The sequence below is a fragment of the Aptenodytes patagonicus genome, chromosome Z (genome assembly GCF_965638725.1).
Source record: "Aptenodytes patagonicus chromosome Z, bAptPat1.pri.cur, whole genome shotgun sequence".
Classification (NCBI taxonomy): Eukaryota; Metazoa; Chordata; class Aves; order Sphenisciformes; family Spheniscidae; genus Aptenodytes; species Aptenodytes patagonicus.
The window spans coordinates 37,361,276-37,378,537 of record NC_134982.1 but is presented as its reverse complement, the minus strand read 5'-3'; the positions used below and the strand labels follow the sequence as shown (position 1 = coordinate 37,378,537).

At 37.5% G+C, this 17,262-nt stretch overlaps 1 protein-coding gene across 3 annotated transcripts in view; it reads left to right on the top strand.

Moving 5' to 3' along the window:
• The window catches only part of BNC2 (basonuclin zinc finger protein 2), a 327,345-nt gene that overhangs the window by 202,769 nt on the left and 107,314 nt on the right, over positions 1 to 17,262 (top strand). For all 3 annotated transcript variants that reach the window (XM_076362148.1, XM_076362149.1, XM_076362147.1), the window contains exon 3: positions 9,307 to 9,409. In XM_076362148.1, the coding sequence (XP_076218263.1) occupies positions 9,307 to 9,409 (103 nt within the window). The remainder of the gene's footprint in view (positions 1 to 9,306; positions 9,410 to 17,262) is intronic.

Below are 17,262 nucleotides of genomic sequence, written 5' to 3'. Positions count from 1 at the left end.
CATTCAGTTGTTCAGTTCAGAAACAGAGAATGATTGGTCCAGGGTGGACAGGGCAGTAAAACCAGAGGAAGCAACTTGCCTCTTGTGCTCTCTGAAGGAGACCGTAGTTGTGCTTACTTGAGGTGAGGAGCTGGGTGGAGCTAGCAATGCTCATCTCTGGAAGAGTCATGGGGAGAGGAGGGTATGTGAGGCTGTTTTTGCAGGTGTGTCCATCCACGTTCTTGGGTACCTATCCAGCACTGGCTATTGTCTTGACAAAGTGCGTGGCTGAACTCCAGTGACTGACAGCGTTGGTTTCAAAACATGAATCTGGTTTCCATCTATAAGAACAATGCCTGCATTTGCTACCATGCTCTCAGACACAGGGAATCTCACTCTTAAATCAACCATGTGTTTTTCTTCAAATTTTAAGCAAAGAAGCACTTGTCAGTCTTAATTTTTTCAGTGCAAACAACTTTGCCTTTGATGCCTGGGAACCCTGGGCTAGTTTTGCACGCTGTAGAACCATAGGGTGATACTGTACCTGCAGTCTTGGTAGAATATCCTTTTGGCAGCACTGTGAGTTGAGTGTGTGGAATCAGGATGAACATGGCCTACAGAAAGTTCCTGGAAAATAACAAAGCTATTCTGTGTTATATTTGTTTTCTCTGGAAGAGTCTAGGTAGCATTGCTTGAGACAGGTTTCCACTTTTGGAAGTATCTAAAGTAGAATTGAAGAGTGACTCCTAACTTAAATGCAACATTACAAATGACATTTTATTCTTTTTCCTTCTTTTTTTATTCCCCATTCATTTACCAGCTCTTTCTCAAGAAGCGTTGAAAATGGTTTTCTAAAATGCTTAAAGGCTACGTTGTCCTTCTTCCAGGAAAAGCTGTTTTATCCTATTAAGAGCTTTCCCTCTTGTTAGCATCCCTGCCTTCATATTGTATTAGTAACTGTTTTCTTGAATGCCACAGAGAAATATACCAGTATTAGTACCTTTCAAATTGTATTACTGAAAATAAATACAAGTAAGAAACAATACTAATATAGTGTGATGTGAAATTGCTAAAACAATACTGCAATGCAGTGAACAACTCAGAAGATATTTGGGTATCTCTGAATGGGAGAGAGATCGGAAATCTCATTGCATTGCATGGATGTTTAAGATCATTGAAATGCAAGGTATATTCCCCCTTACTATTTTTTTTTGGACAATGCATTATTAGGCTATAGGTATTTAAGTTAAAAATGGTCATTTATCAATTAAGGTTATTTTCCCTAGGTGATTCCTGTATTTAAAATTATTCCTTTAACAATGGCAAACCAACCTAAAGTTGTATAATTAAAAAAAAAACTGTTAAATTTTTTGTGCCAACAGAAGAAATAGTAATGTTTCATGCTTCTGCCTTACCTTCTGTCCTCATACTTCCCTGTGTTGTGTGAGCAGTTCATTAGTCTCATCTCTGAAAATGGTATGTCATATCATTACCCAGTTTTTACAGGTTGGTCAGTTAGAAATTGAGTGGTTAAGTAAGTGACTTAACCAGTGCCACACAGTGCATCTGTGGGAGTGGCAGACCCAGGATAAGAATCGAGGCATTCCTCTTTCTGTCCATTGTTTTGGCTGCAGAATTACCCATATAAAAATTGTAGGTGAGTTTAAAAATTGTCATGTTTGTACCAGAATTACATGATGGAGATATTAGGGCTGTCTGCAGAGACAGAAATACTTCTGCATGTGTACTCTTCCTTCTGTAGAAAGTACGGCAAGCACTTCCACCCCAATTTTCTTTCTTTCTTAGAAGTGAAAATATACTTTGGAAATTAACGTAGCAAAGGTGTAGTGATTTCTATTCATCTGCTTTTATAATTTTATTGGAGATTTTTTTCCTCCTTTTTTTAAATGAGTTTCCTTGGGAAGGAATGTTTTCTCTTGAAATGAACTTTACAATCTCTTGCACTGTGATCTTTCTATAATCCAAATGAGTACAGGTTCAGCAATTAAACATTCTGAAGCACAGAGAGAAGCTATAGACAACTGCAAAGTGCATGAGAGAGTGGGGGGTGAACTGGACCATTCTTGTTCTTGAAAAACAAAATTGTCTTTTTTTTCATGCTCACAGGCTTAAATGATTAGTGAAATGTACCCAAGCTCTGACTTTTAGTGATTGCCTCATAACATTGTAGGTGCAATTATCTGCCAACAATGAATTATAAATGTATTTGGTGGCCCACAACATCTGTAGTTGTTTTTCTAAGTGTTGTCAAATGTGTGAGCAATTCAATAAGGACAGAAGTTTGTGGTCTCAAATATAAAAGGTTGTCCTAAAGTCTAGCTCAAAGTTGAACGACTGCAGATTTTTTACTGCCCACATCCGAGCTTTGGTCGTCTTCTCACTTAGGTAGTATGGCTGTCTATAAATTACAAAAAATTCCTGTGCTGGTTTTGGCTGGGATAGAGTTAATTTTCTTCATAGTGGCTGGTATGGTGCTATGTTTTGGATTTGTGCTGAAAACAGTGTTGATAATACACCAACATTTTAGTTATTGCTGAGCAGTGCTTGCACAGCATCAAGGCCTTCTCTGTTTCTCACACTGCCCCCCCCCACCAAGTTGACTGGGGTCACAGAGGTTAGGAGGGGACAAAGTCGGGACAGCTGACCCCAACTGACCAAACGGATATCCCAGACCATATGACGTCATGCTCAGCATATAAAGCTGGGGAAAGAGGAAGGAAGGGTGGGACGTTGGGAGTGATGACGTTTTGTCTTCCCAAGTAACCATTACGCGTGATGGAGCCCTGCTTTCCTGGAGATGGCTGAACACCTGCCTGCCGATGGAAGCAGTGAATGAATTCCTTGTTTTGTTTTGCTTGCATGGCGGCTTTTGCTCTACCTATTAAACTGTCTTTATCTCAACACACAACTTTTCTCACTTTTACCCTTCCGATTCTCTCCCCCATCCCACTGGGGAGGAGTGAGCAAGCGGCTGTGTGGGGCTTAGTTGCTGGCTGGGGCTAAACCATGACAATTCCCTATAATACCAAGCTTACTATAGGCAGGTCACATTGTGCATTTCCTAAATGTCAGTATGGAAATGATCCTCCTTTTGGTGTTAATTTAAAACAAAGTCTGTTGTACTCCTGATTTGCCAGCTATTAAAAGTAGTATAATTTCATTGGGATCTTTTTGCCATTTACGCAGAAGAATTTATGCTGTGGTCTTTTAAAGCAATACTTAATTGACAAGAGAGAAAAAAATTTATTGGAATTCCTGAAGTAGTAAAGAGGAGAAGTGACAGATTTTCTAAGAGCTGTTTACAGATCATATATAATATGTGCTCTGAAAAAGAAAGAAAAAAACCCCCCAACCTAAAACTGTAGTGTGGTACAATCCTGTGCTGAGCAATAGTGTCGATTTATATGGACAGATTTTATCTTCTTCACTTTATAACTGAGAAACAGTAAGAAAAACTTAACGGCAGAGAAGACTTTCCATTAAAAATATGCTGGAACACTTGCAGGACTTACCTGTTGTCTGCTGCTTTATATCTTTTCTTGTCATAAGTCAACATGCAGCAACAGAAGAGTGGATCTCTGTGTTTCTCATCAACCTCTTGCTCGTTAACTTTGAACGATTATTTTGATGTGCCATCATGTCTCAAGACCAACTACTGTTGGCTTTAAATTACTCTCCCAATGACAGTGTTACTTACTTTCAATAAAATATTAGTTCAAAATGAGGTATTGGGTATTTATAATATAGAATTAAAACTGTTTGACAGTGGAAAGAGAAGATTGTGTTTGACACATTGGGTTTGGGTTTTTCTTAAAGTTGAGAGATAAGCTGCAAAAAGTGCTTTTTGCTTTTAGTTTTCCAATATTTCCCATCATTTCACCCAGATATTTCATTTATTGACCTACACCACCAGAACTTTTTATTGTTTTTAAAATCATAACAAAATAATTTATTCTGTCAATTGAATATGGAAAGTTCTTGCCCTTATTACTAAAATGCATAGAACGTGTGAATTGCCACATTATGCAAAATCTAAATTTTAAGTATACATGTGTGTATATGCGTGTGTTTAAAAATCCTGGCATCCTTACTAACTAATACATTTGTGCAGAGTGCATACTCGCGCAGAGTCTTACTCATTTTAATGGAGCTGTAAGGAACTGCACTTATGCATGTTTGCTGGTTTGAAGTCTCAGTAAAAAGATTTCACAAACACTGGACCAAATAATCTTCAAGCCTCATGCTACTGTGATTGGTAACAGTGGATTTAGATTGTGTGAACTCCGTAGGATAAATGTATGCTAGATGCTTTAGACAGGTAGATGGAACTTCCGTGCAAAGAGAGTGAGTATAGTTGACTCTGTCATGTATCATAGATGGCTTGATAGGATACATTTCTTAAATATGTTTTTTTACATGAGAAAGATGAGGCAAGGACATTACGACCAAGGCTCTGTTAAACTGCCCACTGTATAGAAGTCTGTAGCTGAAACTTCAGTAAGACAGTATTTAACCTCACCAGGACTCTTGGAGCCTCATCACGCTACATTAAGAATTTTTGTTAGATTCACTATTAAAATTCAGGATGAAGGAAGTTGCAAAACTTATTTATCTCTCCAGAATGTTGCATCATTTTAAACTGCTTCCATCTTCTGTGGTCACTTGTAAGAACTCCAGAGGAGGAATCATATATCTTCTTTACATGTTCTCCTCCTTCTCCCACACTGTGATCCCTTTCATGATAGGTTATTGCTTCTTATCTCTTGGAAGCTCTGCAAAACAGCCAGACAGATTGATTTTCCATTACTGCTATAGGCTGTTCCTATTAATATGTGAATAATATTTACTTGTTAGATATAATTAAATCACCCAAATTATGTTAAATGAATATCCTTCGTCTGGGGCAAACCCACAGAAGTCAGGTCTAACATCTCTTAATGTTAGCCGTACAAACTTACGCATAGGTGTACTAGACCACATGCTTTAATACTAGGCAAAGTCCCCTTCTTTCTGCATTACACTCTAGAGGAAGATCTCAAAGAGTGCAGCAAGATATTTCTGCATGTTTCAGTGTCAATTATAAAACCATTAATTTATTCTTGTATGTGTGTATTTTGTTCTTAAACCTTAATAGCATTGCTTTAGGATTTAAGGAATAATTTGTGTAAACTATTTAAAATAATTCTACTGAAATCCAGGCCATTTTTTCCACAGGTCCTCAAGGGCCACTGTAATTTGGTAGAAATGCAAGGAGCGTTATGTTAGGAACTCAGTGGAAGGGGTGTATAAAAGTGGCTGAGAACTCCTGCTATCTGCAGACCATTGATAGACCGTCAAACATAATGGCACTTCTCAAGAAGCTGTAGAAAACCATGTTTTGTTGCTTACTTAAGGGCCTTAACCTGCAAGTTGTCCTCTAAATGCAGTTGCCTATCAGCTGGTACAGGGGGAGCCTGTATCTGCTGATTTTACTGTTCCTTGCACTATGCAATGTCATTGGTTTCTTTTCCATTCCTTCTGTTTTCTTTCTGTCTTTCATGGAGGAGTTTCTGAGGAAAACCTTCATCAGGAAAAATTTCTCTTTCTTTCCCTACAAAATAGTGTAGTGCACAAAGTCCCATGACATAAACTTTTTAGCAATATGTTGCAAAGGCAGAATTACAGTGGATGTCTTCTGGAATGCCTAGCAGTACTCTTTCAGAAGCATTTTCTGGCAGAAGTTTAGCATTGCTACACCCTTGGATTTTTACACCTACTTTTTAACAGGTTTGAACAATGGCTACAATATTTAGCTGCTGCAAACTCACCCAGGATCTTTTTATTGCCCCTACTATCCACCCCACCTCTTTCAAATTAAGCAGTAACAGATGCCCAACCAGTTACACCAATCCATGCTGCTACCTACAAGCACACCAGCTACTGTAGTTTTATCCCTTTTGTATCTTAAAATCCTTCCTCTGGGGAATGGAGGGGCTGCGTTAAAGCTTTGGATTCTTCGGTGAATCTACGCCACATTCATCTCCTGCTGCTGTTCTGGGTCATTCCTAAGCCTGTTGCACAAACTGTCAGTGACTTGTATGCCTAAGTTAAATGCTGTTGAAAACCAGTAGAAAGATACTGTTAATAATTCACATGCATATCCTTGCAAGGCTTAGTACGTATGTTGGTTGTGTTGTGAAGGTCTTTAAAGACAATGCTTTCTTCCGTGATAATGAATGTTAAGGTTCTATCTGTGTGTGTAGGAACACGCTATTCCTGGCATCTTGAGTCTTCTCTCTGCCAAGTTACGCTGGTTTTATGTTGTATATTGTAGTGATCTGAGGCAGTTACAATGATTCTGGATTAACTGAGTAAAGTGAAAAATGAATCTTTGAAATAAAGACTAAATTCTACTTGATATTTTCAGTAGCCTCCATCACTATAGAGTGCCTCACAATTTGTGTTGCATTTAGCCTGACAATAAGACTTTACTATCATTGTGTCTGGTTATTGTTTGGGGAATGTAGGCATCAGGCTAACAAAGTAATTTGCCCAAGATAATGCCAGAGTGTGAACTAGAATATGAATTTTTCCAGTCCAAAATGAGCATCTTGCAGCTTGAGGGGTTATCCTCATCACTTAGAAGTATGCATGGGATTCTCAGTGATGGGATGGAAAACGACTGAAACCAGATTACAACCTGGCATCAACACACCCTCTGCAGAAAAAGCAGCCAAGTAAGGCCAGGCTGAATATTTTGGCCATGCTGTTTATCTTTGGAGTTTCTCATGCCAATCCATATTACTTTATAAAAATGTATAGCTCTTTTTGAAGACTTTTCAGATTTAGTTATTTGAGGAACAAGCTGACATTTTCACGTTTCTGAAAAGTTTGCATAAATGTTGGGGGGGGTGTATGTATAACAGATAAAAATCTTACTAATTAGTAAGATTTCTTACTAACTAGTAAGATCTTTCAACACTTTACACCATCAAGACTGTCTTTAACTCAGGGAAGAGGAAAAGAAACATGAAACCTCTAAACTTTTTTTCCCCCATCTTATAATTTATAATGGCTAAATGGATCATTTTTGAATGTGTGTAATAAAACTCACTCTTAGGCTGAAACATTGTATTTCAGGTTCAAGCTGAATCCAATTTTTACAGGCAACCTGTTAACCTCTGGGCCAAAAATAGGTAGGGTTGTAATGGAATGCTGATGAACCTTAATAAAGCAACTCTACCAAATGACACAGTTTCATCTAGTATATGTACATACACTATACCACTCCTATTATACGTACCGTGACACACGAACAAGACAAAATAACATCAAATACAACAAATGTGTGTCACATTGATGCAGAGATTTAAAAAAGGTGGTGAATGTGAGAAAACCTTTTACGGTAAAATAAGAATACCATTTTGTAAGCCCTTCTCTTTGCAGTACAATTAATTACTGAGTTCATTAATTAATGAACATATTAGAGAAAGAACACCATTACTGACTGGTGGAGACCTGATATATTACTGAGTCAATAACTAACTATCGAACATGAAACAGGACCTTTCAGGAGAATTTTTTTCTCATAACCCACAAACACATATATTATTCTTGCACGGTCAGCACTTCTTTGGTACCTTTATATTTCATATTACTAATTCTTTTAATCACACATACATACAGCAGTGTTTTATAACCTAGGTAATGAGTAATTGGACAGGTGACATTGGGACTGAGGCCCTGAAGTGTCAGGCATAATAGAGCAGGATCTTTTTTTTCCCCATTACATTTTTGAGAGTAGAAGATAGTAAAAGAGCAGATAGGATAGGAGGGAGAAAGGACTCTTGTACCAGAAATTTGTCATAGAAATACAGATTTTAAGTGGATCCATGAACTATAAATGGCTTTAAATTGCTGTCTGATGCAGATAAATAAGTAAAGAGATAAAACATTTAAAATAGCTCTGAACCTTTTTCATTGTCAGCAACCAAGGAGTTTAGCTTGGCCAAGCTAAAGTTGAATGTAATTTTCTTTAAGTCAGTATAGTTAAGGTAATTCTTTTTTGGTATGGAAGGAGTGTGGGTGGGTGGGTGTTAATTGTTTGGAACAGGCAAGGGCCTTCACAATGCTTCAGTATCTCAGTGGCCATAGGTACCAAGCACCCTTCCCCCACCTTAGCCCCCAAGTAATCATTGATTGCATCTAAATCTATAGAGATATCTTTTCCTGGCAGCTCTGGTAGTTACAGTAGATTGTTAATCTGTGAATGATCAGAATAAGCCTCTCTGTCTCAGAAATCTCCATGCAAATTACAGCTAAATGCATGCCATAAATTTATTAGTAGCAGTTTGAAGTGCACAGGTCATCTTCTACACTATTTAAAAACATATGTCTGTTACACATAAAAAAGAGTCTCATTCAATTTATATTCACTTTTCTGTGGACGTAGCTAGCCCCTGTCAAAGTAAACCTGTGTAATTTTTGAAATAATTTTAAAAAGGGAGATGAGATTTTAATAAGGTGTATTATTTAAGCAAATTTTAGATCTCTGCATGGGACTGGACTCTTAGCATCACTGCTTTGAAATAGTTTCATCTTTTGCAAAACAGATAAATACATGTTTGACAAATAGGGAGTGCTAAGAGGTAAAGGGTTATGCCTAGATATTGGAGAAAGTGATAGATGAAAAGGAAAGTTACAGGATGTTTTATGAACCAGTCCTATTCTTGTACCTTGATCATTTTATCCTATTTTGGGAACACATCAAATCCATTACTCCTTTCTGTAGCAGTGTTGTATCTTTTGTGAACCCCAAAAAGGAAACTTGAGAATAACCTTTGGATACCATGAGGGAAGGGGAAAGAGATCTGTAGTTTTCCTTTTTGTATGTTTTTGTTTCCTCATTTTACTCTTGGCTTTAATCAAGCTGATACGCTGCTACAGTAAGACATCGCTAGTAACATTTTCCTTCAGGCAGTTGATGCAAAACCAGGAAATTTGTGGGACACCTACAGAATCCTCATCCTACTACTTTTTTTTTTCCTAAAGGAAATAGAGCAATTCTTTTAAAGACTTTAGGAATGTATTCATCTCCATGGAACAACAGACTATGTTATTATTGAATAAGCATTTTGGATGTCATTGCTCAGGAATACTGATATATGTTTTTGAAAGAAAATTAATCTCTACTTAAAAGAATGAGCAATACTTTGAATATTAGAAGGCTGGTTTTTGCTGTACAGTTAATATCCTTCTAGCCCTCACAACAGATTTGTACAAGAAGGAAGAAAGACATTAATATGTTTTTTCTGTTTCTTTTTCTAGGCCATCCGCTGTACACTGGTAAATTGCACATGTGAATGTTTTCAGCCAGGGAAGATTAACCTGAGAACCTGTGATCAGTGTAAACATGGCTGGGTGGCACATGGTAAGAAATGTCGGTTCTGGGCTTGCCTTGTCTATTCTGTCCATCTTTCACAGTGTCTTTAAATACCAAGAGCTGGAGTGATACAGACAGTAGTGATATCTATTTGTCTATACATGCATGTGCATGCACTCTGGGTTTGTGCACGTGTATGCATGCACATACTTTTTTTACAGCAATTTCTAGGATGGAAAAGTGAGGGTCTGTTATTCTGGCAATAGGTTCAAGTGCCACTGGAGTTCAACAGCTTGTGTACAGCTCAAAAGAATATTGTAGCCTCCAGGAAATAATGTAGTTCTAGCAGGGCTTAGCAGAAAGGCAAGAAGTTTATAGTATGGTTGCACAGCAGAATTTGTATTGTAAAGAAGCATCAGCCAATAAGTCACTGAGCCTAATGGAAATTCAAACATACCAATATCAAACTTTCAGAGTTTGGATGTCAGAATGAAATGAGTGTATCCTATATGGCTCAACAAAAGTGTGCATATATGATCTGTGAGTTGAACCTCTCTTCCCATGTTTAAGTAGCTAAAGAAAGAAAGGAGGGATTAGAATGCCCAGATCCTATACAAAGGCATCAAAATACACTTAGAGACCTTCCATTTTATTTATCCTTTACTATTTTGTGTTTGGTGTTTTTTTTTCTTGACAGTCTTGGTTAAGCTATGCATGAGAGATAAAGAGAGAGTTGTATACACAATTAGAAGGCAAATAAGGAGGATACATAAAATGGTTTAATGGGGGGGGGGGGGGGGGGGAACACCAAACCAGAAAGCCAAAAGGGGGGGAAAGAGAAAGATTACGATGTTTGCAGAAGAAATTAGTGTTGGAGATTTCTTCTCATGGTCTAGGCTACTGGCACCTAAGCAAGCACAGTCTCTGTTCCCCACTTCTGCCAGACATTCAGTGGGTTATATTCTCTACATTTTATTTTAATTTTATGAGTCCTGGGGTGGAAGCTTAGTACTTCCCTCCTAAGATGCACTTGATCTCTATTTATTTAGCTCATGTCTGTGTGTATTTGTGCCTGAGCATGCTGACATATGGCAAGTGTGAATACTCAACAAATTCAACAGCACAGACTGCCGGAGAAGTTTTTAAAACACTCAAATACATGGGAAGGAAAGCAGGAATGCAGGTACCATGCAGTCCTGTGTCACTGCATAGTAGTATATACAGCCTGCCTAGAATTACCCTAACACCACCAATCTGGTAGCTGGTTGCAGATCTATTATATACTAGATTCTCTAGGGACACAGCGTATTTTCTCTCCTCTTAATTCCCAGAAAGATATCTTCAGTCACAGTATAACCAGACTCACATTTCTTGGAAGGATCGCTAAACCTCGCAAGATTTCTGTAGTTCAGGCATGCTTCAGGCTTTCTGTAGAATCAGCATCTGAGGTTTTGCTGATCCACAGATAGGGAAGACTTGTCTAGCTATTTTCCAGGGTGTCCTCCTGTTGAGTAATAGAAATTAGGAGTCTAGCACTTAGAGTCTGGCATATGGGCATACTGCATTTTCTTTTTAACCAGTACATCTTAGAAGACTGTGATCAGATTTTCCTGATAAATTCTTCCCGGTGAGGTGGTTGAATTCAAAATCAGAATACATGACAGTGATCTCAGATTACCATACTGTGTATAATAGAAATATCCCTGTTTTACAAATCCAGAAAGTTGAAAGGTGAATGTGATGATCAGGGATACACCACCTGCTCCCGTACCTGGGTGCTTAACATTCCAAATAGAAAATTTAATACAGCTATATGTTACTAGAAAGAGTTTGTTTTACTACTGCACCAAGTGAAGAATGCTCTGATTTTTTTTTTTTAGTACACTTTGTGTACATTCATCTGGAGTATTTACATTTTATGGCAGAGCGAGACAAGTCAGATGTATGTTTCATATACATACTCAAAGCACAGGCTTCTAAATTACTTCCTGGAGACTATGATGCATCTGCTTCAGTTCTTGATCTTTCTGTTTTCCAGAATTCTGAGGGCAGCATTCAGGAGACTGATCAATTCATTGCACTCTAGCACCTGGGTTTCAAAATGACTGAATCAGGTTGCTGTTCAGAAGTGATTTTCTTTAAACCGTTAGCATGGTACTTTCAGAAGTTGTTCCTTGAATGCAAATAGTATTTCCTGCTGCTTTAATTAAAGGGTTTCTTTCTGATTTTTATTAATGAATTTCTACTCAGCTCCTTGACACATGATGTAGTGCTTTACTGAATGTAATTATCAAAGAATAGGTGTTTCCAACAGGAAGTCCTGTGCTTATTCAGTTCTGATAACCTAGAATCATAATTAACTGAATAGATCAAAAATAGCTTAGAACTGCAGTCTTCTCATGCTGTACTTGACTAATCTGTGCAGAGTTAATTCATGTTAATAACTGCCATTTAAAGTGTTGGAATTCTTGGAGTGAGGAGGAAAGGGCATACAGCCACCACAGTATTATTGCACTTAGCAACTGCTGACCTGTTTTCTTTTTTCCTGCTTCCATTGTCTTTCTTGCATTTTTCCTTGCTCACCTGAAGTGTGCTGCACACATCTTGAAAGGAAAGTTTTCCTACAAGTTCAATTTCTTCTGTCTGGAGTTGCCAAAAGTAGGATTGTCAATATATGAACAGATTCATCAGAGGAGTTCTTTTGTGGCAAGATAAATGTTTCTGTTGGCAAAAGTTCAGCTTATCGAGTTTTGACCCTGCACCCCTGTGCTACAGTGATAATCCTACCATCAGTGTTTTTAGAGCTGAAGCCAAAAGCTGTGTAGAGCATAGCAGCTTTCTCTAGTACTGCTGTGCATAATGGAGAACGGGTTATTGCTGGTGTGAATCTCTGGATATTTTAAGGGATTTGGATAACTAGACTGTTTTAATTTGTTTTCAGCTGAAGCCTGGCTTTCATATTGTCAGTCTGGGTGGGGATTTATTTTCTAAAACAAAAAATAAATGGTTTAAATTGGATAAGACATTTCCTAGGCCTCAAGCAGGCAAACAGATAACAGTTAGATGTTTTTCCTTGTATTTTTTTAACGGTTAAGATACCTTTATAGTCCATATGGTGAAAAATAAAATCTTATTAAAATCTTCATAGGCGATTTTTTTTAAGGAGAATTTATTTTAACACAGGCAATTGCTATTTTGTGGCTTTTAAATAACGTAGGAGCAAGATGACTACAAAAAATTAAGACTTATCTTGAGTGCTTGAATTGGTTTCTTCTCCTGATATTTTTGTTATAGTAAAAATAACATACTATACTGTGAAGATAGTCATGACATTTTATTAGCTTTAGTACAAAAATCACTTACTCAAACTTTATTGGAAATAATGAAAAAACCCCACTTTATTTGCCACTCCCTTCCCCTAGCAGAAGTATCTTAGCCTATAAGGAAAGAAATTAAGCAAGTCTGCAGTAAGAAGATGTTGATTTCATTGACTTTGCATTTTGCCTTGTATGCTTGTCATTGATGTCAGAATAACAACTACTGTACTGCTATCAGAAATACTCTTACTGTACCTAATCCAACAAATCAAAAGACCCAATGCAGTATCAATGGGAAATACAGTCTACCCTCTCTCTTAACCGTTTTGCTCTAAAAAGGTGTGCCAAGGTGACATATGTCATAGGGGACTAAAACTATTATTTATGACATTAATTCTATTTATTTTAGTTTCAGTAGCTCAGACTTGGCAGTGATTTAAAAAACCACAGTATAATAATATTATAAAGTTTGTCTGAAATCTTTGTCACCTTGTTTCAAAGGGAGTCAGAAAATTAGAAGTACTAGTTCTCTGTCATGCCCTAAAACTGATCACTGGTAACTCAATCAGACAGCAACAGCATGTTTTTCAGATGTTTTTGGTATACTGTGCATTCTTGGACTAGCTGAATTTCACACTATTCAATCTACTCTAGGAAATGAAGTATCCTGTGAACGTTTCTGCTGTCTTCCTTCTTTTTTTTCTTTCTCTCAGAGAAAGCTGATCCTTAGTCCTCTAGTGATCTGTGATGTCTTTTCATCTGCATCATGCCAATCAGCACAGCTCGGGGCTGGGCTATTTATTCAAGTAGGCTTTAGTACCTCTCTGAGGTATGATGAGGACACATATGGCCCCATCTCCAGGCCAGGACTTGGCCAGGCCTTTTCTCTAGTAACTTCGAGATTAGGTTCCTTTTGGTTTTCATGAAAATGACATTAACTAGTAGATTTTGGCACATAGGGCAAATCCATTACTCTTTTTCAGTTTAAAAGCTGCCATCCAGTGAATATTCATGCTCAGAGACTTGCCACGTGGTTTACACTTTCACCTTGTGAAGGAACTTTTCTGCTGCCAGTATTTATATAATGCATGTACTAGCTTGCTGTAAATGAGACTAACAATGAAAACAGCTAGAAAATAGAGGTCATGGAATCAGATGCATGACATGACTGTGACTTCTTCATTCAGAATGGTTGCGTTTTCTGAATTTCTACATGGTAGTTCATGAAATTGTCAGGTAAAAGAAACATGAAGTGAGAACAAAAGAAAGGAAGGACAGGTGTAAATAAATAAAGAAAAAGAATGCTGTGGAAATTTTAGAAAGTGCATCTCTCCCTTACTCTGAAGTTGCTGAAAGGACTTGGTCCAGGAAGAAGGTTTAGATTTTAAATGTGAGCTGCATGGGAATGAGGCAGGAAGGAAGAGGAGTGCTATGTTGAAATAAAAATCAGCAGGGTTTTATATTTGTCTATATTTGTCTCAGTCCAAAGTTGTTAAGTGAAAGAAATCCAGGTTTGCAAAGTCAAAGATCATCTCTAACAAAACAAAACAAAACAAAACAAAACAAAACAAAACAAAACAAAACAAAACAAAACAAAACAAAACCACGTCACAGATCTTAGAGTCTCTCTAAAAGCTAGCAGAACTGCTATGTTGTTCTTTACTTAAAAATTGCGATAGTAGAGAATAAATACTAAAATAGGAAAGGAGAAATGTAATCCTATTATTATAGTTTACTTGTAAAATAATTGGGTTATTTTTTTATTGTTCCGTAGGATATAAAAAATAATCACAATTTTAGCATACCAAACATACTTGTTTCATTCTATTCAGTTTATGTAATGCTTTAAAATGCTTTAAAATTACTTGAGAACACCATGGATTTCTTTTTTTTTTTTTAGTTACATAGAGATTTTTAGCAAAGTAATTATCTACAATTCATTGATGACAAAGGCTAGCTCTTCATAACTTTTAAAGTAAAACTATTTTAGATCCAGTCTGGCTTTTCCTGTCTTTTACTGACAAAATCATTTTAATCCATCTGTTATAACATCCTTTTGACCCTGAAGGCTGAGGCATATTTTTCATTACTCAGGTGCTTCCAAGAACCTTACCTGATTAACTTCCATTACTGGTAAACACTTTTTTAAGTCCCCTCTTCTGCCTATGCCATCCCTTTTTGCTTCCCTTCAGTGGCAATTCCCAAAGCAGCCAATGCAGCACAGAGAAGATGCACTCTCTTACCTTGTGGGTACTCTGACCCAGTATCTGGTTTTAAAGCCTGCCACATTGGTAGGAACAAAGTGATGTAATGTTTGCTTTGGGTTACTCAGAGATCACCTTTAATGCCAGTCAAGCTGAGGTAAAAGCAAACGAGAATATCCAAGTATTAGGGCATCCAAGACAAATAATATTGTTTCAAAGGTTTATAAGACACAAGTGACAGAAAGGAAATAATCCTTAGTTGCCCCAAGATCAAATAAAAAGCCTTCCTTTTCCATCCTTGTATTCAGCTCATACTTATATAACCATACGGTCAAGGGTTCAGCCCTCATGCAAATTTGACATCCTCAGGTGTCGAGTAAGGTTTTCCCTGGGCATAAACCACAGGCTCTAACTTACATATGTTCACACTCACACCTCCTTGCATTTCCCTGGGGGTCCACTCAGATTAAAATCTTTTTTCTCTTCTTCCCTGCCACCCCCAGGACATCTTAATGCAATCAGAAAGAGGTTAGACCTTTCTCCCTCTCCCCAACTTTATTGGCTTGCAGCCCTGGGTTTGAATATGCCAATGTCCCTTGGATGTGGTCAGTTGAGATTATCCCTGACCAGACATTAAGCAGCCAGCTAAGGACTGCTGCAGTGCCTGGTAAGCCCTAAACAGACCATGACCCATTCTGAAGCATAGTGCTCTTTTTGCTCTTTTCTGCTGGGTTGGGCTATATTCACATCTCAAAGTGAAGCCCTTTCTCATTGTCAACGTTTTATTATCTGAAAAACTTTTAATTTACTAATCACACTTTGTACTCTCACAGAACTGGCATTCATATCATCAGATACTCATTGGCAACTCTGAAATACATATAAGGCCACTTTTATAGCTATGATCTCCCTTGACTAGCTATAAAATGCCCAGAGAGGTTTAGACTAAAGGTATTTCAAAAGTGCAAGATATTGTTATTTGGTGCCCATAATTATTGAATTTACATTTTACAGAAAAGGCTTCATCCCATTTAGTACACCCATTACCATAGGATAAAATGCTAGGAGATGTCTTGGACAATGATGTCTTACCCTCTCTTCTTAAGGAGAGAATCCAGTAAGGGAAAAAAAAATAGACTTGCTATGTGCAAGAGGGAACAAAGGCAATAAAAACAATGATTTTTTAATTAGCATTTGGAATTCCTCTTTCCAGACATAGTAGAGGCTGCTTTTTGGAAAGGTAGTCAGTGAAACCCTTGATCTTGCCCTTTTAAGTATGGTGACAGGAAGTTCACCACATGGCATAGCTTCAGATAGGAGCAAAAAGAGTGTCTGGTGCTCGCTGCTTGATTCCCAGATGAGCAGGATAAATTCTGTGGGACCTGAGAGTGCAAATCACCAATGGATTTGTGGGGCAGCAGTGGTGGACTTCTGCAGCATGCACCCACAATTCTCCAGGATGTTTAGGTGACAATACCTGCTTACTTGTCTTTTTTAACACCTATGCTGCTGCACATGAATTGCTGTGATGTGCTAACCACTTTATCATTTTATTACACTTTATTACATCATAAATTTTTATATCTTCTTAACGATCCTACAAGAAGCTTAATTGTTTATAGGAACATCTTAATTAACTAGAGTTCACTAGGTTAAGCAGAACACAAATTGAAAGAGCTCTAAATGAAACAAATTCTACCACTCCATTCCATATAGCTTCATAAGGTTAAAATGGGATTTGACTGCAAGAATAAAAAATTCATATGTTACAAAGTAACGATAATACCATGGGTAACTTTACCTCAGCTTTCTGTTTTGCAAATGTGAAATTCAATGGAAGAAACATATTTTTTTTACCTACTAGGAAGAATTTCAATTTGAGCTGTAGCATTATGAGGAAACTTGCCCCAGATTAATTTAGCAGACAATAGTGTTACTTTATTATCCCATTTCCATCTGGATTTTAGAAATAGAAAAAATAATACAAGAAATGTATAACATGAGTCTCAAAGACTTCTCTAATTTTATTCTAATTGATTACAGTCAATTTTTCTGAAGTATATTTAACAGGAGCTTTGTGAAATCGTCACAGTACATGAATTGGGGTGGGAAAGATTGATGTTTATGAATGGTACAACTAGCTGTATGAACCAGTCTTCCCAGGGTCTGAACATCTTCAGCTGTCAGCAACTTTAGGACAGCAGGTTTTCCTGGGAAAACTGAGGTGGTTTAGCACATGTGGGAGAGCATTTCATAGGCTTGAACCAGAATTACACCCTAGACTGAAACATCACCATGGTCTTGGCTTGCCTTTGTGAAATGCCTCTACAACACAGTACTCCATCCAAACAGAATGATGTTAAGAGGTAGGCAGTGCCTG